The 21,891-nt window shown below is 41.7% G+C and overlaps 1 protein-coding gene across 3 annotated transcripts; it reads right to left on the bottom strand.

Annotated features, from left to right (window-relative positions):
- Positions 1-929: 929 nt before the first annotated feature.
- On the bottom strand, positions 930-21,790 carry cyld (cylindromatosis (turban tumor syndrome)). Of its 3 annotated transcripts, XM_084013920.1 has the most exons (17): positions 21,509-21,790; positions 19,824-20,359; positions 17,890-18,201; positions 15,948-16,053; positions 15,059-15,160; positions 14,213-14,329; positions 10,887-11,275; positions 9,327-9,492; positions 9,098-9,239; positions 8,473-8,595; positions 8,129-8,220; positions 7,738-7,804; positions 6,573-6,705; positions 5,385-5,493; positions 5,041-5,159; positions 4,451-4,667; positions 930-3,316 (listed from the first exon to the last, which is right to left on the bottom strand). In XM_084013920.1, exons 2-17 carry the CDS (start codon positions 20,313-20,315, stop codon positions 3,132-3,134), a joined length of 2,871 nt encoding a protein of 956 aa, XP_083870046.1. In that variant the 5' UTR covers positions 20,316-20,359; positions 21,509-21,790; the 3' UTR covers positions 930-3,131. The 3 variants fall into 3 exon arrangements, with proteins under 3 accessions (XP_083870046.1, XP_083870047.1, XP_083870048.1); XM_084013921.1 differs by lacking the exon at positions 14,213-14,329 and having other exon boundaries at positions 21,509-21,788; XM_084013922.1 differs by lacking the exons at positions 14,213-14,329; positions 15,059-15,160.
- Between the last annotated feature and the right edge of the window lie 101 nt (positions 21,791-21,891).

Raw genomic sequence — 21,891 nt, forward strand, 5'->3', positions numbered from 1 at the left:
CCGACATCAAATTGTAGCATGGATAAACATACGTCCTCACACAACGTTTTACGACACAGAAAGACTCGTTTCTGTATGTGCTTCCGTACAGTTTCTGAGGTAAGTTCAAAGCAGCCTCTTTTAGCAGCATCGATAGCAGAATCCAGAAGGGAAAAAAGCTGTATATCAAGTTGTTGGAGGGCAAAACAATAACTCAATGTTCAGTTGGAAACTTCGGGAGGTCCTCTTTTTTCCCCCCTCAAGTGTAGCAACCATTGTCAGCAATTCAGCAGCAACTCTGTGCTTGTACTGTAGGCCTACACAATGCATTTACAGTCATAACAGCCAGTATGAAACAAAGTCAACTCCCATGAAAATAAAGTTAAAAAAATGCCCAATTAAATGAAAAACCTAGGCAGACTTAATACATGAGAACAGCTAATTTGCTAGATGATGGGTGGGTGTCGGATGTTTTTAACTTGATTAAAGTCTTAAAATCTCAGGTTGGATGTTTGAAGTCCGACCACAGATGATGTCATGATGTATCGACACACATGGGAGATCAATCCGTCACATTTAGCTGTAAAGTTGCTATTTAAAATGGGAAATGTTAGTGTGTCGTTACTTTTATGGGTTGCTGATCCCTTACAGTTTGCTGAAGTGGAACAGAAAGTGAATGTTAAAACTATAAGTTATCTACTCTCCATGGTAGCCTCCGCCCTCACTGGTGTCTCAGTATGTGAAATAGGTTTCTCAATTTGTCTTCATAAAAAACATTTCATTGCGAGAAAAACATTTTTTTTGACAAAGAGGCAGCAATCTGAAGCCTCGTAAAAAAAAACCTGCCAATCCCGACCCACAAAGCATCTGCAAGAGACTATACCTCCCATAATCGGTGCTCCACTTACACTGAAGTGGGCGAGATCTGTCATTACACCACTCCCAACATGTACCCTTCAAAATGGGCTTTATTTTGTTAACATTTACAGGAACATCACTGACATTAATTTTCCACCCGTTACATATGTCTATACTGTACAGATGCAACAGAAAAAAAAAAAAAAAAAAAAAAAAATTCAAACTCCCATCCTCCGTTGTGAGACTTCTCTCATAGAGAACGAGTCTCCAGTCAGTGACAAGCTTCAGCAGTGCAGAAAAAAAGAGTTCACACAGGACGGTCCCTGTCAGGATCCCTGGGACAGTGGAAACGACCACAGAGCAGAATGGAAGTTGCCAACTGGAACCGAATTTATTAAAAAAAACAAAAAAACACACCCTTTCACACCTATTTCAAACTCACGACTAACTCCTAGTTTAAGTTGTGATTTCGGAAAATCTTGATTTTAATCCAATTTCATGTGATGTATAAAAACAAACTACTTTACGTCTCAATCTTCGGTTGGACTGCTTCTGATTTTGGGTACTCTTTAACATTGGAATACAATGGAATCAAGTAATTTTTGAATTTTACCATTTTTGTTGTTTTTAAATACATATATATGGTGCCCCAAGGTCACCAGCCTTGTGCCTCATTCGTTACCCCTCCTTTTCCAACTCCACACTGTAACTCCCAGCGTGTCACTATTGACATTCAGTAGTTGCTATGAGACGTCGTAAACTACAATAACTCCCTTCATTATACTGCGACAGAGGACAAGGAGAATCCCAAACAGTATCATCAACCCTGTTTCATTTTCATAAAAAAAAAAAAAAAAATGGACGACATGAGTTTGTAATACGGTTAGAATATAATAAATAGGATTTGATCACAATTGTTTTGTTATCTGGTATATATGGCTGGAAACATTGCATGTCACATCTTCATGGAAGGCAGCGAGAGTCAATACTTGCCATGGCGGGCAGAGAAAAAAGGCTTTGTGAACATAAAATATAATTTAGATTTAGTCATCATCACTATGAGTCTTTAAAAAAAAAACACCGCATGTGAAATGCCTCACATCATACTCTCTTACTCTAAAGAACACAGCCGGACTTTTCCAGTATTTCACCTCATTGACCCTATGAATGCATGGAGTGCTCCACCGAGCAGCTTTACAACAGGAGCCATTGTACAAGTCTCCCTTCGTGCATTTATCTGGCATCTCCTCTGCATTAGCAATGCAGAGCGCTCTTTACAGCTACAGAGGAGAAGCACATTTGTATTCTGCAACACAAAACTCTGATGTCTCCCAACCAACAAATTAGCACTCACTGTGACTTCCACTGGGAGAAAGAAAGAAGAAAAAAAAAGAGCAAAACCTAAATGTTTCCTGATAGGTCCACTTGGGGATGGAGCAAAAAAGTGCAGCATTGTTTGAGCAAGTATGCAGTAAAACGTGAGACTTTTACAATGGCCACATCTGTTTTTTGCAAAACATGTACTGTAAAGACATTTACACAGCGTGAAGGGGGAAATATTCAAACCCGTTCACAGAGAGCAGAATACTCTGGTCTTAATGCAACTACACAGTAGGTTGACATCTATATCGTTGATGTTACTACCTGGAGAAATCTATGCTACTAAGAGATTTTACACAAGTTTTTTTAAGAACAGTACACACGGGTTGGATGAGGATTTGCGCACTGCGTTTGCTTCCTTAATGTGGCATCGTGGAAAGCTCCCCGTCTTTTACAGTGATTAAGAATAGCAGGACTCCTCTTTTCTTAAGGTAAATGAGGTGGCCGAGGTCCTCTCGCTAGCTCGTCCTGTTTTTGTTGCACATGTTTTGTCAGCCGTGGCGACGCGAGCACGCCCCCCTCCCGCCCATCTTCTCCCCCTTCCTCCCTGAGCAGGGAGTGAATCTTCATAAGGCCTACCTTTGCTTCATCGTCCACCACCAACGCTCAGCTGTGAGACACGGGGGAAGCTACATAGGACTACATGAAGAACACAACACTTCAACTAATGCACAGTGCAAATAGGTTCCCCCCCACCCTTCCTCTCTTCCATCTCTCCAACCTCCGGAGATAGGCAGGCATCGAGAGGTGGGGTGGAGAGGGTTAACTCTGGACAGCACCCCTGCTGGCAGGCAGCCTTTCTTCTTTTAGTTTGTTTTTTCATTTTTGGTCTTTCTGGGAATCCTCCTGCCCTTGGGGAGGGGGGAGGCGGAGTGGCTGAGGGGGGCAAAGGTGGAGGGGCTGGGGAGAGGATTCTACTTGTACAGGCTCATGGTTGGGCTCTGGTACATGCACATGTATGCGTCACACAGCAGGCGTCGTGCCTGGCCCTGGATGCTCTTGGGATCCAGGGTGTGCAGCTCCTCTGGTGTCATTTTCAGGTAGGCTTCCACCTCCGGACAGGGAGACACCTGGGGGATGTTGAAGCCGTTCTGCCCTCCTGCAAAGCCACATGCACGATCAAAGCCTTAGTCACATCATATTCACAACTTCACTTATTATTACTAGTGTTTGGAAAACTAGATGACTAGGAGTTAGTGCATCCAGTCAGATCACAGTGACCCAGAAGGAGCAAATGGCAGATATAAAAAAACTTTTTTAAATACTTATAATTCAAACTTTCCAGCAACGATTATATATCTTTATATGACAATTACACACTTTAATATTTTAGCCAAGATAAAATAAAACAACAATCAGAGGTAAAAACTATAAATTGATTAATCAAATCACAAAAAAATGAATGAGAAACTATTTCAGGCAAATATCCCTCAGTATTTTTGACCTTTCACTGATCAAACAATGAATCCATTGTTCGTAATTACAAAAAAAAAAAAAAGTTTAAATCAATTTTGAATGAAAATAATCTGTAGTAAGTAGATTGGAGCAAAACTTTTTGAAGTACCTTCAAAATCTGGATAACAGTCTAACGTCTAAAAATCACTAAATGGTTTGGCTCCTCAGGACATTTCTGTCTTGCTCAATGACTTAAACCCGATCAGGGCTCTCAGGTCATCAGGCAGAGCTCTTTCAGCTGTACCCAGAATCAGATCCAGGTCCGTTGAGGTTTTCTGTGGTCCTGCTCTCGAGAACAAGCGGTTGCCATTACAACTGTGATCGTATCCAAAAGCAAACTTTCCTATTCTTCCAGGCAGGCTCATGGTTAATTACTGTGTCCTACCTTTATTCTTATGTTCATGTATATAGTTTTATCCATCCATCCATTGTCTACCGCTTATCCTGTGTTCAGGGTCACGGGGGTATAGTTTTAATTCATGAAAATTAATTTTAATTGCCATTATTAGGGGTGTTTTGGTAATCATGTCTGATATCACAGGAAGAATAAACAGTAAGACTGTAAGTCTCAAAGACATTCATGCATGAGTGCAGAGTTGGCTGCATAGTGATTCATTCGTTTAGTGTCTTTTTCACTGTGTTTCTGAGGCCCTATAATACCATCTGTCTTACTCTGCACCAGCGTTACAGAAACTATTTCCTGTACATATCCCGGATCTCATTTCCACATTCAGTTTAATGCCGGAGCATCGCAGCATCGAGAAGCCGCGGCACCTACCATCACGGTCGGCCATGCTGTCAAAGAAGAGCCAGGCGGAATCCGCGTTGCCGTACTTGACGAAGGCCACGTAGTGACTGGTTTCGATGCACAGCACGGCGAACAGCTCCATCCTCTGGCGGGGGAAGCTGCCCTGCCGCCCCGTACCGTCTTGCAGCTCCTTGGGAACGGACAGTTTGCCGTGCCGGTGGGCTTTCCTCCTCGGGTGGAGGTGAACCTGGATGAGCGCACGCAGATACACAACATCACAAAGATTGTTACTGCTTGAACAATGTTGAACAAAATATGTTTATCAGGCTTCACATAAGGATTAAAGATCATATGAAACAAAAGCTTTGAAGTACATTTCAGGATTCATACTGAGCCGTTTGGATACAAATCAAACAATATTTCAGTAAATTCTAGTGTGAAATGAGCGGACCATGTGTTCCTCCTCTAATCTAGAAGCCACTCTGCTGCAACATAACTTATGCAATGAAGCAGGTTGATTCCTTTGGATTTGGCGCCACCAAGTGGATGATCCGCCCACCACACTTTACAACTTTGTTTTTCATAGAACTGGTGTTGCAATAATGCCCCCTGTTGTTTACCTGTGTATTACACTTTTCACAGAACTGTTTAATCTTGCCAGCCGTGATATCCCCGTCCTCATAACAGTCTCGACACTCGTAGAGCGCCAGGCCTCCGCAGATCCGACATTCCCTCGGAGCTGGATAATAACAGAAACACATACTTTATTCTGCTCGACACACTGTGCTAAAGTTCTGTAACAGAAAAAAAAAAAAAGGTTCCTTCATCACAGCTGAGCAACAGTGACAACTCAGCGGGATTTCATTACCAAATGCCACACAGCTCTGAAACGCCATCGATCGGCAAGAACACACCACGCGCGTACACACACTGGGGGGAAAAACATGTATTAGCTACAACTCACTGTCTTCGAGAAGGTCTGTGATGTCTAACTCTAGCGAGGGGAAAATCTTGTTGAACATTTTGAAGTCCTTGCCAAAGCGGGGCATCTGGATGATAAGGCAGGAGGGAGCCTGGGGGTCAGGGAAAATAGAGGAAGAGAAAACTTATGAGGTCATCAACAAGGCTCAGTGCACACAGGATAAGAGAAATCAGTCTTTTATCTGAACCAAATGGGTAAGATGTTGAAGCATCCTAAATCATAAACATTTTGTGCCCCCAGGACACAAACTGTGATGGTATGATCCTCTAAAACAAGCCTCACAAAACTACAAGACGCCACAAAACAGGGCTGCCAGACTTGTTCTGTGCTGTTGTATTAGGACTAACTTACATTCCAGCCTCTCGTGGCTCCCCATTGAGCAAAGCTTATCCTCCAACATGGCCACATTGTTCAGCTGCACCATCAGCTCAACGATGCCAACATTTCTATTTGACTGAATCATTTACTGGAATAACACACACGACCACAACGCCAGATTTGCTGGTAGCGGCCATATTGTGGTTCACTGCCCGAGGACTAACTCGTAAAATAAAACAACTGTCATTTACAGAGTTATACTGTAATAATTACTCCTTAATAAAGCAATAAATCATCCTTTAAACAGAGTATGCAGAGGCATTAATCGGCACGCAGATGACAGACTGAATAGTAGGAGCTATAACTCTTCTAGTTTTTAATATTCATGTTTAGCTCCATGAGTTGTAAAATTCTCATTCACATCATCATCATATGTAATTCTCATTCTTTTAAACATCACCTATATATGGATTTTTAATTCTTATTCAGTATTGAATGTACAGTGTTGACTGGCTTTGAATTGTAAATGAATAGATTTTTAAGTATACTAATGCAAAACATGTTTAATTTCCTACTCTAATAATAACAAACTGATGACATTTCAATGTTCTCAAACTCACCGGAATTAACGCAATATTATTATTTAAATGCAACTGAAAACATGAGGTTCTTTTTTTTAAATCACCATGTTATTTTGTACTGCAAGAAAGTGTAAAAATAAGCGTGGGTGTGATGTGGTCATCTAGAAGATGGGAATGACTATCAAAGAACCACAATACCAACGATCTTTCTACTCATCTCAAGCTAATCTGTTCTTTTGTTTTTTTAAAGTTGAAATAAAGTGAAGTTCACCTCTGCAAACTTGAGGTCGCTGTTGATGAAGGACCACTCCAGCAGCTGCTGGATGGTGGGAACTCCCACCTTGTCCTTCTTGTCCATGAAGATCTGGTAGAAGTAACAGTCCTGGACCTTCTGTCCCGCTGACCTGGAGGACAAGTTAATTTATATCATCTCTTTCTCAGGGGACAAAGACAACAGGAAAACTGTCATCTGTTCAGATATTTAAAGGCACTTGCTACAAAAACTATTGCTATTCTAAAAGCTAAAACAAGTAAAAAGCAACCTGTAGTCATCTATCAATTTCATACCAAAGAGTACCACAGATAGCACTGTTTATTATGGATGTACACTGTTTTTGATAAACGTCTATTTTGAACTAACTTGCAGATTTTTCAGGTTTGAATAATGTTTTCTCTGAAATGTGTATAAATAAATCTAACCACATGCCAACAGGTAAATATAAAAGGGACATTTTATTTTTCTCTTTAATGGCAGTTGAATGTCGACATCAAGCTGACCGATAATCAAAAAAGGCCGTTTCTCTTGAGGATATGATAAACACATTTTCTGTATCCCTGATGAATGGTAAAGACATAATCAATGTTGTATTGATTTCTAAGCCAGATACATGTTTCAGGTTAGTCATGTTGTATAACATGGCTTTAAAACTTTTTAAAAGTCTGTTTAGATTTGGTATGAAAGAATAACTAGGGAAATACTATTGCAGAACCCGATCGTACAGAAGACCGAATGCTGCTCATCTGAATCATTAAAACATGACTATACAGGGAGTTTTCATACTGTGACCAAAGAACTCCTGTAGATAAACCATGTTCCCACGCTGTCTGCCAGTCAATCTCCTGTGTGAGTGCTGCAGCAGAAGTGAAACATCGTGTGACTGTGCAAATCTACATACTGCAGATTTAAACAAGGCCGGGTTGAGTTCTGTGGTTTGGCAGCAATGATATGTCCGGAACTATATTTGCAGAGTCCACTAAGCAAAGATATGTTCACACATATCTTTGCTTTATAATTTCATCATGATTTTTTTTATATAGCTCAGTGGAGCTATATAAAAAAAAATCATGATGAAATTATAAAAACATCCTGCTTGTATCTTTTTTTTTTTTGTAGCCAAAGAGGTTTTGCACTCTTTCAAAAGGCGTCGGGCCCTTACCTGAGCTTGAGCAACGGGTCCACCCTCAGTATGTGATGGAAAAGGATATTCAGGAACTCCTCAGGATCTGCAGTGCAAGGCGTGCTTATGTGAGATGTGAGAAAATACACTACAGTAACAAATGTATGCTTCCTTAAAATAGCTTTCTTCCTTTCGTTCCTTGTTAATTGCAGCAGTGTATTATATTTAACAGTTCCCTAAAGACTTGGTTTCAACTTCAAAAGGTTATTTTATTTAATCAGTACAGCAACTCATTCAATAATAGCCACATTCAGAGATTAAAAACATCACAAAGAAGTCCCTGTGATACAGTCAAACTCGTGACAATGAACACATTGGTAAACGTGTGAGAAACTGTTGAGAGACCAATGAATCTGCGTCATTCTCCGACCTTTTTCTTCAGACGTAAACCCGGAGGCAGCTTCTACTTTCTCCAGGATCCTCCTCAGCTTCATCACTTTGGTCGCACAGACGTACCCATGTCTGCAGGACAAAGAACAAGCCAGTTACAAGCTGGCTACGTGGTCACATTTGCTTTAGAGACATTATCAGTAAAATTTTGCATCAGTTGAACACTTTTACAATTAAGTAAATAAGACAACCAATACGTTTCCAGCCTGTGTTTTTAATTATTTATGTGAATTCAAATCATGTGCAAGCTCTTTTTCCCTGAACAGCTTTTATGTGATGAGATGTGAGTTGTGGCGAGGTATGCAATAAACCGCTCAGACTTACATGCGCAGGGGGTTGACTATCTCTGTGCGCAGCAGCTCTTGGGTCTCTCTGTAGTACTCCACGTCGGTCTTGGAGCGCGGTCTCAGCAGAACCGTGTCCAGTACAGAGCTGAAGGAGAAAAGACTGCAGCGCAGAATACACAACCGAGGGGTTACGATTCATATTCATGTTTCTTTTACAAGACAAATGAGGATTTACCATGATGATGTTTGTTCGATTACATTTGCTTTAATTGTATCGTTGATTTAAAATATTATTATTATTATTATTATTATCGATTCTAACTTCCCTTGGAAATGTTATATTTTATTTTAATATAATTTCTGGTCAAATTTGAAGCTAAAATTTCAAACTCCAACCTGGTCCAGCCATCTTTAAAGCACCGGAGCAGAAACAACAGCATCTACAAGCCTGCTCACAGCAGGAATGCACCCTCCGGTTAGAGCCAGTGGGCAAAGCAGCTTACTAACAGGCCTTTGCCTCTGGGCAAGCACAGCACTGCTGTGCTGGCTGAGGAAGCATCATATCGCCAATCAATATAACTAAAGTCCAGAGAAGTAAATACAACATGGCACCCACTGTAGCGGATGAAGTATTGACTGTTAAACAGTGAAAGAGAACTGACCAGAAGAGGGTTGAATCCAGGTAGCAGGAGTTGTAGTGGCCCTGGATGCCTTTCTTTTTCCCCACCATGACATCAAGGCCGTCGTTCTCTGTGCGGGGAGGCGTGTTCTCGTGTACCACCTCGCTCAGGTAACCTCCGAACGCTGCATGAACACATACACAAGTGTGAGGCCGTTTGGATGCAATAGTTCATTCAGATCGTCTTAATCATCCCAATTCCACCGACTCACCGATGGAGTTGCAGCGCTCTATGGGGTTGGAGGAGTGATGCAGCGACGGGAAGCGGGAGTCGGGCCGGCAGCACTTGAGCTTCACGAACAAGGCTTTTTTGGGTGGACAGGTGAAGTACCGCGTACCTTTGAAGGTGCCGTCGGTGCAACCGGGGCATTCTTCCTCCTGGAAGGGAAGGTCACGATCAGGTCAGGTACTATATGTTTGTGCATTAAAAATGCATGGCCTTTCATTTAATATATTCTTTTCTAATTAGTTTAGATTTAGGACTCTCTGACTCTGATCAGATATTTTGGAGCTGACTTTGTTTGCCAATATGCTGCATTATGCTCTGACCGTCTAATAACTGTGGTCCATGTGCATGCACACTATTAATAAAAACATTTTAACGTTGAATTATTTTTCAAGGAAAAGTTCAATATTTTGTGAAATGTGTTGATTCGCTTTTTTGCTGCGACTGTCCCGAGTGTTGTCGGCACTGTGAGGTTACCAGGCAACCAGCACAGAATCCAGGAAGTCACTGAGCCTGGTTAACACATAGTCCAACACAAACCACCCCAAAACCGATTGTTGTTATTTTTATACTTTGGATTTTGTACGGATTTCGCAAACAAGAGTTGAAAACCTGCATGAAAGTGTGCAGTCCTTGGGCTCAGTGCAGAAGTGTTGGCAGGAGTGTGGGCTGCACATGTGATGGGAGAATGCACTGTGCGTGCAGAGGGTTGTAATTTTGCCGAATTCCTATTTAATGGGATGCTCGCAAATGATCTGTACATGTTATGGAAGAGTGCGCTGTGGAATGCAGTGAATGGTTACAATTCAATTAAACAGGCAGACTTTTAACCAAAACATGCCATGAGACCTAGTCTTGCTTTTTTTATGTGAATTTTCCCACCAAATAAGGCTGCTATTAAATAGGTAAGATTTTTATATTGAAATTGTGCAAAAATGTTAAAAGTCCACAGCTTGGAAATGTTCCGACCCTTTGCAACCCTGTTCAGCAGACAATTAAAGTTAGTGGTATCAACAGCGGTTACCAACAGCAAGCATTTAAGAGCAGAAACTCAAATGAATGTCAGGTTGTGATGCTTCGTAATAGCTGACGAGTGAATAGCAATCAACATCAGCAGTGGTTACTAACAGAAAAGGCTTTAACACATATTAATTAAGACTAGAGCAGTGAGTGTCCAGAGCTCAGCTGATAATCACCTGATCTAGGTGGAACTAACCACTTCGTGTTTCTGCTTGAACGTGTTTATGTAAGCTGTCATTACGTATCTGGAGCTAAAAAATAGCAGCAACGGAAAATAATCATCACTCTACACAAAATGTATAGAAAAAGCAGAAATTACCAAGATTGGAAAAATGATCGCATAAGCACCATCTTTTAAATGTAAACAAAGCAATCTGACAAAGGATTGAAGATGCACTAGAGTCTCACATGCTGATGCATTACATTTGAGCTCGGTGTGCTAATGCTCGTTCTACCAGTATCTCTGTGTTTGTTTCCCCGTAATGATACTGAAAACATCCGAGTTTGCATTGCTGTGTTGCCTCACCAGCTCAAGCCCGGCCAAAGGCTCCAGCAGGCCAGGAGGAAGGCCCACCCAGCGGATGACACCACACAGAGGGGGGTTCTCCTTCACCTCGACCAGAGAGCCCACCTCCAGACCCGGCTGTCCCCGGGGAGGCGTCGACGGCCGCGGTGAGGGAGGGGCGGCGGGTGACGTGGGCTCGGGCTGCTCCCCCATCACAGACTGGACAGAGAGGGAGAGAGGCCCATGGCTCATGCTGTCGATGGGCCCGGTCTTCCGGTTCAGGCTGAAGGGCAGAGAGTGGAACTTGTTGTCACTGGCCAGCGAGGCAGGGGGCGGGGCTCTGGAGGGCGGGGAGGACTGGTTGAAGTCGGGGGGCGTGTCAGTAAGTGACTTGGCGGGGTCCTCCCCAACTGCAGGACAGAAACCAGAAACCAAAACTTAATGTCCATTTCACAGGAAAAAAAGATCATATTATGAAAGGAAAGATGTCAGTAACTTAACACCGAACTGAAAGTCCCTGTTTTACTGGCAATAGGAGAACTCCACCACTGGAGGTCAGTATAAACACAACTTTCAGATGGTGTTGAGTCACGGTTTAATAACTGAAAGAAGAAAGTAACCTGCACACTGGCAACGGGAGGCATTTAGCTTTATAAAGTGCTAATAAATGTACATATTTCTCATACATTACAACTGTGATGCTATTTCTTCCAAAACAATCCCAGCGGTTCAGGGCATTTTCAGACCTGGGTTCTTTAGATCATTTTCGTGTCTCACCCCCTTTTTCTAATAAATGACACGTCTAATTGACATGTCCAAAATGTCTTATTTGTCATATTTTTTATTCATCTATCTACCTCCTCAATTCCTGACGGAACAAGTCACATTCCAGACTACAGTTTTTGGGTTAGGTGTGAAAATGCCCTTGTTTAAGACATGAGGTCTGGTGTGCAGACTCTTCTTCCCTTAGAGGAGTCTTTTGAGACGACACACCTGAATCTTTATGAGCACTTCCCTGGATTTATGTGTAATTTAGTAAAGGCAGGTTGTGCACCAATCAAGCTTTTCAAATCTCACTTTATTCCATTTTAATCTATTTGTTTGTCACTAAGAATTACAAAAAGAAGAATTCCTTGTGTACATACAGCGACAGTTGAGTCAATACATTAGAATTTTGTGATGTCACTGGGAATCAATATCTGCCACTAATAAAAAACAGATTTTTGGCCCGGTTTTATCATTTCAAGCACTTGAAGTAGAAAAGAAAAGCAGGATTTTTACACATATCCCTGTAAGATCACAAGTACTGACTGAACTGTCACGACAGACGACGATGCTTGAACCTTTCTACTAATGAGAGAACCATAACCACAAAGAAAAGACACATAATGTGGAAAGTAACCCCGAAAGGAAATGATGACACGTTCACGAGATGATGAAGCAGTTGTGAAAACAGCATGTCAGCAATTTATAGCCCACCCCTCCTAATGTCTGCATTAGTATTGAAAAACAGGCACACAAGCATCTGTTCTGCACCACAATCATTTCACAGCTCTCATTCTGATGATGAGTCGTCTACATTTCAGAGCTCACACATACTTGTAACCAACACGATGCTGACTGAACACAGCTTCTCGTGTGTGTTGCTCTCCTTTTTGGTGATATGTGATGTCTCCAGGTTTGGGTGAAAATTCACTAGAAAAAAATGTGTCCTTTATTCACGAATAGAATTTTAATCGTATCCAGAATGTGACCATAAATAGAATAATGACTTAATATCCAGAACACTGTGTACTTTTAAACACACTCACAAGTGACACACATTGGTGATAACATGAGTGATGTGATCAAACTTGTGTCCCCCACAACCCACAATGAAAATGCCAAAAAGAATGACACAATGTGCTGACTTGATTCAGTCAGTTGTGACAATATAAATGACAACTTTTAATAATGCTTTGGCCTGCAAATAGTATTACACAGAAATGTTCATCTTTAAACTGCAGCTGCAGCCAAAGGAGCCAGGGAGTTATTTGCAGCACTGAGCATTATTAAAAGCCACAGGGCCACACCAATTACTCCATGCACGTGGAATATCACACTAAAATGGTAATGAAGGACATGACTAATGGAAAGGTCTTTAAGGCAAGCTCCTGCAACAAACTACTAATTGTTGTTTGAGACATTCATTGTATATGGTTTCATACTAGAATAAACGGTACGTAACCTAACATATTCATACAGTAAATATATTTTGTATGGAACTTAATTTCTCCCATGTGTTAAAAAAGTGACACAAAAAGAAAGCATTGTGTAACTTTTAATTTCCTGGTTTATTATGACTTCAGATTTCTTATGATTAAGACCTTATAAGCATGTTGTGAGCTTAATGGCACCTACATCCACAAATGTTTAAGATGCCCAGTTACACTATGAAGTATTAGTACATTTTTAATAGGAGAATATTAAAAATACGATCAATAATGCTTTTCTCCTGAATAGCTCTAAACTGTACATCTTCTGTAAGATCCTGGAAAACTATTTCTGTTCACAGATCAGTTGTGTTGGTGGTCGTTCGTATATTAGCCAGCGGGTAAAGACTTCTGCTGTTTCAGCACCACAGCTCTGTTTAATTGCTGCAGAAATTAAATTAGGATTAAGATTATGAGAAACTGTGTTTTACAGTTGTATCTTTTGCTGGATTAGAAAGTACTAAACTGCAGATAGCAGCTTTTATAAATATATTATTTTCATCATATTTGCTTGAACTGTCATGATATCCAGACCGTAGTGCACGAGCCTGCAGAAAAACAACCAATCAGAGCAGAGGAGTCTCTAACAATATCTGATCATGAATTCTGATCAAATAGTAAAAACTGTGCATCAAGATTCTGTTACTGCATTTCACTTATTTCTAACCTCATGTGTTTTCCGTCGCATATTTTTTGTATCTATCTCATGTACATCTGTCAGGATTAAGTGACAGTTTGAGAAAATATGGTAAAAAAAATTGTTACTTTGTATTTCATTGAGTTTACGAGAAACTTTTAGTCATACGAGTAAAAAATAAACTTGATTATTATTTTAAAAAGTGATTATGTGCCACATGCTTTTAGCAGGTGGGTAGAAATGGGTTTCGCACACACAAATTGCAAAAACTATCTACATTTGTATGCTTGTTTTCAACCCACATCACCAGAACATTCGATATATGTAACATACATGTCTTTGGCAAGGCAGGAATGAAACCCGCAATCTCGCTAATGTTAGCAAATGAGTATGTAGCTTGTTGTAAACAGGAGCTTGCCGGTAAGATGGTTGACATCCCACGAGTACCCGTGTTTTACCTTCATCAATATACCATGTGCTTTTGGATTTGGACTGGACTGGGGGGTCAACAGAGCTGCCATTTAAAGTATAGTAAAATTCAGACTTGCTTCTACTGCCACACTGATGACCTAATCCTGTAAATAACACAGTACATGAACAAGAAAACACACAGAGAGGGATAAGCAAAATGTAAGTGTGTGTGAGTGTTTGAGAGAGAGAGAGAGAGAGAGAGAGAGAGAGAGAGAGAGAGAGAGAGAGAGAGAGAGAGAGAGAGAGAGAGAGAGAGAGAGAGAGAGAGAATGTTTTGTTCCCGTTTTCAACAAGTGAGAATTAAAAGGGGATAAAATCTAATCCTAGAAAAAACAATTACTCAGCAACTGTCAGGTTAGTTTTCTGCATAAAATAAACTCAAAAAGAGAAAATAAGAGCAACCAGGGAAGTAACGCACTCCATTCACATAAAATCACTGCAGCTGCGATGGGAGTTTCTGATATTTTGTGTAAAATGCGAGTTAAGCATTTCCCGACGCATTATTTTTTAAAGGGATTTTCCACCAAAAAAGTTTTATCTGTTGTTATTCTTAGCTTTGTTTGCCTAAATATTTTAAGTTTGACCCCACCGTTTCATTTTTAGAGTTGTATGAAAAACAAGAGAAGACTTCCTCTGTCAGGAATAGCCTCAGGGGGATCATTAGACAAAATGTGTGAAACCTGAAATCTTCAGGACAAAAAGTAGTTTGAATGCTTTTTACATTTGCAGAAACACAACCAGACAATTTTGATGGAAAGCTCCTTTAAGAATGGTCATAATATCAAAGTAGTTGCTATGTCAGTTAGCTTTGTATCATAACATCAGTGCAGTACCTTTGCTCTTTGGTTTGCTTTGGCCAGAGGACGACTTGTCACTGTTGGTGCCTCTGGGGGCAAAACTGTGCTTTTGCAGCCTTTGGTCCTGCATGGAATATTCTGTACAGCCCAGAAATACATCCACGTTAGAGGCACAACACCCCTATACCAGCTTACTTTGAAACTACCATGCACCAAATGTCTCCCACAGCCCACTTGCAATGTCTGTTCATTTACATTCCCTCTTTCCCCTTGATGGTGTTCAATGTGTCACTGCAGCTTGATGAGCATACAAGTTTAAATATCCAAAAAGGAAGTTTAAAGACTCTACTTAAGTTGTCTTGGCTATGTGAAACATTCTTATAATGATGTGTTGCTTAAGAAAGGATTCAGTCTAAAAGATGTGTATTAACTACACATTGACCAGAAGTTTTCTTGCCTCTCACTTTGTACACAGGCTGACAGTCACAAAGGAGCATCTAGTATAAAAATCACAACAAATTAGGAACAAATGAATAAGACATTATGTCTGATGAAAGTAACTCTACTTAGTGACAACAACTTCATGTAGCCGGTCTAGAGAGTGCAAAAGGAAGAGCTTCAGAATTAGACATTTGCAAAATGAAGAATATTCAAAATTTCTCTAGATAGTCAGAGAGGCGGCAGGAGCATGCATAAACAAATCAATATGCCAACGTGGGGAACAAAGAGCCCGAGTATCTCACTTGACTTTCAAAAACAAGTGAGGCATCAACACAAAAGGCTCTCTGTTACCGCTGCAAGCAAAACACAAACCCGGAACGCTCGGAGGGAGCTCAGAGCTGAGCCGAGAGAGGGGCCGCTGAATGTTGAGGTTTTCACGGCGTACGCATGGTACAAAAACAGGCACAAGTGCTGGGTGACTCACCTGGCATTACGTCACAGATGGGGACGAGTCGCGTGTGCTCCAAACTGGCAAAATTACACAGCAGCTTCCCACCAATCACACCGTCCCAGTCCCCGATAGGATTGTCCTGAAAGAGTTGGAGACATGAGAGCCTTATAACCCTGCCGAGCTTTCTTCATCTCTGTAAACCTGAGGTGCCACACGTGCTACCCCCCCCCCCCCCCCCCTACTATCTTCTCAATGAGGTCTTTCGTCCTATCGCTCTAAAAAATGACGCTTAAGCCTGATCCTCTGTATTGTTATGATCCAAGCTGCTCATCTCATCCTCCCCCACCGAAACAACAGATCTTGCACCTCAAATCATTCCACCTGGACGCTCTACTTGCAAGCACAACCCCACTAGACTTCTTCTTCTGTAGTATGGTATCCGGGACCCAGCTCCTGCGGGATGAGCTATGATGAGCGTGAGGCCAGTGCCACTAGCTTCGAGAAGGCAGGGCGAGGCTGGACGCAGAGTGAGGCAGAGCAGTGGGCTCTCCTCAGCTGCCTGCTGGCCCCTTGCCATGCTGTTGGGTCATACAGCACTAAGTCTTTACCTCACTCCCCGCGTGACTGCCTTGCCTTTGTGTGGGTGGCTCAGATGCACTGAGTGGGCTGTTGCTGCTGTTGGTGCTGCTGCTGCTACTGCTACTGTTGCTGTTGGTGCTGCTGCTGCTGCTACTGCTACTGTTACTGTTGCTGTTGCTGTTGGTGCGGCTGCTGCTGCTGCTGCTAACGATCAGCAGTCAAATGCCTCAGTTATGTGTTTCAATCTGTCTATGACTACAATACCTCTCCTGCCTGACAACAGTAGTCATAGATACCGGCTACTGTGATCCCAGGAAACGAGACAGGTTCCCTCAACGTACAGAGGAACAGTCATGAGAAAAACAAAAAACACAGGCAAGTCATTAACAGGAGACATTCACTCTCATAATTTGACTCCGTTCATTAAAGCAGAGGTGTGTGACTTCCTGCAGCTCTGCTGGGATGAGGACAGTCATAATGATGAAACTACAACGAAGATGGTGGAGCATCCTAAGTTGAAACATCATCTCACTCCAATACGAACACTGACCAGGTAAGAACATTGTGAATATTGTTTGGATGTTACACTCAAGAAGCATGGAATTATGGGTGTAAGAAAATATTGAAAACAATGACTATCAGGATATTATGTATCATGTTTTGTGACCATGTATGGGTTCGAGATTTTTTTCTATTTTATCATCATTGCACAGAGAGCAGGTACTGATATGACTTGCAGTAATTCTTCATCGGTTACTTATTTAGTCACTGTCCGTAAACATGACATCTTAACCAGCAGTCACTCCCAAGCTACTGCACTGACAAAATAATGATTTTATAACCACAATATTGTCGTAAAAAATAAACATAAGTCCAGGATCTGCTGAGTATTCAGCCATGTTGGCATTTAAAAAATGACCACAGTCAAATTTAGAGGCAATTAGTTGTCTTCTTTACTTTACTGCCAAACAGCCCACAACCATCACCAATTAACACGTATCAACTGTAAAAAAAAAATAAAAATAAAAATAAAATGAATTCTTGGTCAGGACAAGCAGCCTCCAGGAGGTTACTGATTCCTATGAAGAAATAGTCCAAATCTCTTCTGCTTTGTAAGATTAGTTAGCCGGCTGATGGACGTAGCTTTATATTTAGCATACAAACATTAAAGTGGTATCAATCAACCTAACTATCAGCAGGAATAAGCATATTCCCTAAAATGTTGAACTTTTCCTTTGGTGGAAAGTCATATTTTCAGGAAGAAAATGTTAAAGAACTTAATGCTTTTTCAATTCTTCTGACAATTTTAGATTGTGTGCATTTGTGTATTATTTTCTTCATTTAACCTGTTGATTTTAAGATGAACAGCTCTATGTAGAGAGAGACCCTTACTCACCATGTCAACTCCCACATAGTAGCCCAGGCTCTCATTGCCCGGCAGTAGGTCACAAAAAATGATGGTGCCTCTCTCTGGCCCGTCCCTGGTCTGCACCAGGACCCTGGAGCTGATCTCCAGCGGTGGGAAGTCCTGGTCCTCTTCCACCAGATTGACGTGGTCCACCTCCAGCTCGCCCAAGGTTTCGTCATCATCATCCTCCCAGAGTTCAAGCTTGTCCAAAGCCACAAACACGCCACACTCGTCCTCGCAGCGGAAAAGCTGGCGGCCCTGGTAGGAGCCCTCCGTGAAGCCCTGGCCCCGGCCCTCTTCCTTGGAACGGGAGTAAAGGAAGGAGGATGAGACAAGTCCACAGAGTGAGCCAGAACAGGAGCAAGAGGGGTTGAGCAACTTATTGTCATTTAAAAAAAAAAGTAGGGCAGGTAGGGAGGCTGCTAGCTCAGCATTCTCCAGTGAAGGGAAGTCAACATCACAGAGCCGTGAGAGCATATGATCGATTACTGCAGCAAGAATATGACTTGACTCACTGCAATGATGAATGCATTCAAAAAGTTCTAGCACACTGGATGCTCTCACAAAGCATACTGTTACAGTTCATGCCTCTTTTCTCACATGCAGGCTTTAGATGAATTAGAGTCATCTCTATTTGGTTGGGGCATTAAATCAGAATGGGATCTGAACATATGTGTAAAACGCTGAGGTCTGAGCTACAGTCTCAATGACGGCGCTCCATCGGCCCACTCAAGAAGACGCCAGCTGGACTCAGTAGCATAACAACTTTGTACTTCAATAAGAAACCCTTTGTATTGTGTTACTCACTGTACATACAGTACAGCATGAATGGCATGACATTGAAGAATCAGATTTACTGTTGAGATTAAAGGAATAGTTCACACAAAAAGTTGTCATTATCTGCTCGCTTTTGTTACAGCCTTCTCTAGAACAGAGTTTTGCAAACTTTTCAGCCCGCGACCCCCTAAATAATGGCCAGAGACTGGCGACCCCCACTTTCCCTGGAGGTGACTGAAACATAACAATAAACATGAAATTTAAAGACCATAACCAAAGAATCGTGTGGCTGAACAACTAAGTAAAGTCAAAACAAATATGATGCACAAGGTAACGAGATGCAAACCAAATGTCACAAAAGTGCAAATTCCGTTTAATTTTGCTTTGTGCTTCAAACTGTCACCAAAATAGCTCTAAAGTCTGCAAAAAACTTTTGATTTGTTTCAGGGTCAAACATCATAGAACTGCAAGTTGACAAGGTAGAAATGAAAGCGGAGCAGAGACACTTACTTATGTGCTTCTCCTATGTATGTAGATACTAAAGTCCATGTAGTGTTTTAATTTCCTGGACCATTAGGTCTGGTGCATCTTGAAGCATTAACATTTAGAAATTGCAAAAACCACCTTGTTGCAGAGCACCATAGCGAACCAGTTCATGGCTGCTTCTTTTATATATCGGATAAGAGACTGAAAGGAATTTCCACAAGCCACACAGACACCTATGCAATCAGTCTTAACTGATTTAAAGGTGAACAGGTGACAGGTGAAACAACAACAAGACTCCTGCCATTAAAAACAGCTTCCTATAAAAATTTGTAGTCGCAGCGGTGCGTGGTTGTAATTCTGCTTTTGGTTCTACATCCCTATCCATTGTTTTTAAGTTGTAGTTTTGATATGATTCAAAACTGTTGGGTTTGCTTTTTTTTGCCATGTTATTACAAGAGAAACCAGACTCTGTACAGTACATTTCCGTAAGGGGGACATTTTCTGATTTGTGTTGTGCAACTTAAACAATGTCGCCAATGTTGGAAGTATTATTTCTACTGTAGTAAAGCTCTCTGGCACTTCAAATACAGAGGAAACACAGAATAACCACAACACCCTCTCTAAAAAAGAAAAGAAAGAAAAGACACACAAGTTCTCACCAGCAACTCCACTCCGAACCAGATTCCAGAGAGGGCTCGGTCAGGGAGCAGCGAACCCTTGAAGCGAACCACACCAGGCAGAGGCTCATCCCCTGAGCGCAGCTGGACGCGCACCTTCGAACCACAGTCAATGTCACGGACGCGCTCCAGCCGCAACTTGTTGCACAGCAGGGCATACCGCTCCTCACAGTTGGTGATGGGGAACAGCAGCTCGGCCAGCTTCTCATCCAGCTCCAGGACGTCCCGCTCATCCAGACTCAGCACCACGTTGGTCTGGTCCAGGATGCGGAGGCTTTTTTTACCCTTGCATGGGGGCAGCGTTCGCCCAAGGCTGTTGCGCTCCTGGCAGGCCTGACCGAGACTGCCACGGGGGATCCTCAGGGTCTTCTGGGGAGGCTTCTCCACCGTACACTCCTTTATGACCATGTAGAAGCGCCAGTCCTCCCTGAAGCCCCCACTGGGCTTCTCCTGGCTCCACAAGGCAGAGCTCATGGCTGCATTCTAGGCAGGAGGTCCAACATCAAGGCAAGCTGGACCTTTAGGAAAAAATAACAAATTACCACTTTTTAAAAAATTAAAAATGAAAGGAAAAGACAAATAAAAGTGGGATTATGAGTTAAAGTTAGTTTTAATATTTTTTTATTTGATCAATTAAAATTCTATATTCCACAGACTTGGGCATGAAGAAATAAATTACAATTGCACTGTTTTATTGTTGTTTTACTTATGTCTCACATGCTGCCTTTAATAATGACTTGTTTTTGTACTATTTATCTATTTTTATACTTTAAATTATTTGGCATTCTGTGGACAGCAAGCGAAGAATTTAATTGTATAGGGAAACACGTTCCTTTATATGATAATAAAACCTTTGAATATTGAATCTGTTGTAAATTAACAAATTAACCATATTGAAATATAAAAACTACCACTACTACTTTGCTCTTTACAAAGATCGAATCCATGTTGCGGTTTATCTGTCAGAAACCTGATGGCGTATGATGATCTAAGTTGTGTACTCTCCCTCTCTCCACTTCCCTGTCATTTTTTGGCACCGGTTTTTTAAAAGGACCTCGTGTGAAAATACTCTTATCTACCGATTTCAATATTCTAAAAATAGACGGTGAGCACAGGCTGCTGACTTATAATAATACCCAGGACAAAGACTCAAGATACTGGTTTTCCCCCGATGACACCTCACATATGATGAGCAACCACCCGGCACAGTCAAAGAGCACACTACATCCGTCATCCGTTTTCAAGCTTGACAGCAACGCTAACTTGGTTATTATATCGTTATGTTCAATAAATGTTGCCAGCGTGACAACATATCAACAATAATAGGCACTAGTGTTCTGGCGAGCAACGTAGAGGGGCTAAAAAACCGGTAGAAAACTCAGCACTGATTTAGCGGATGAGCCGATCTGACATTTATTTCGCGTGTACATTGAGGTGACAACTACAGGGTTGATTACAGTTTTGTTTTATTCCGGTGTCGGCATCACGATGACTCGTTTTCGTGAGCATTTTCCCTAACAACCGGAGCAGCAGTGTCATCACCAGGCAAAAGCTGTCAATCACAGGCCCTTTTAGAGAGAGAAGAAGAAGCTAACGTGCCGTCAGCTAAAAAAAAAAAAGCACCAAATAGTAATACACGTCCAATGTTAACGACGTGGACACCTTACCTTTGATACGCGTCAGTTCCGCTAGACACTGCGGGTGACTGTCATTTCAAATGTCCATCTTAATTAGACACAGGCCTCTGAAAACACAGCGATATTCCTCCCGTAATAACCTCTGATTAGCTAAATGGCTAGCTAATGCTAACGTACAAACCAGAGTAGTATCACGCTAAAGTTAGCCTAGCGAGCTGAGCGACAGCAAGCCGGCTGGCAGAGGACTGCCACCCTCTATAGTAAGCTATCAGCATCTATATAAATCTGCTCTCCATGGGAAATATGGGAAATAACAGTGTATCGATCGCTACAGCTATGAGATATATTATTTACAGGAGAGACGACCTAACGAAACTTAATGCGTGACGTCACGTGCTCCCTGGCAGGCATTG

The sequence above is a fragment of the Eutrigla gurnardus genome (genome assembly GCF_963514095.1).
Source record: "Eutrigla gurnardus genome assembly, chromosome: 1".
NCBI classification, from domain to species: domain Eukaryota; kingdom Metazoa; phylum Chordata; class Actinopteri; order Perciformes; family Triglidae; genus Eutrigla; species Eutrigla gurnardus.

Excerpts from the sequence above, each read along its gene's own strand:
- cyld (XM_084013920.1), bottom strand. The coding sequence starts at position 20,315 with ATGAGCTCTGCCTTGTGGAGCCAGGAGAAGCCCAGTGGGGGCTTCAGG. Across the intron at positions 9,240-9,326 it reads AGAGCGCTGCAACTCCATCG|CGTTCGGAGGTTACCTGAGC; the intron begins GTGAGTCGGTGG and ends GTGTTCATGCAG. Across the intron at positions 4,668-5,040 it reads GTGAAAAGTGTAATACACAG|GTTCACCTCCACCCGAGGAG; the intron begins GTAAACAACAGG and ends GCGCTCATCCAG.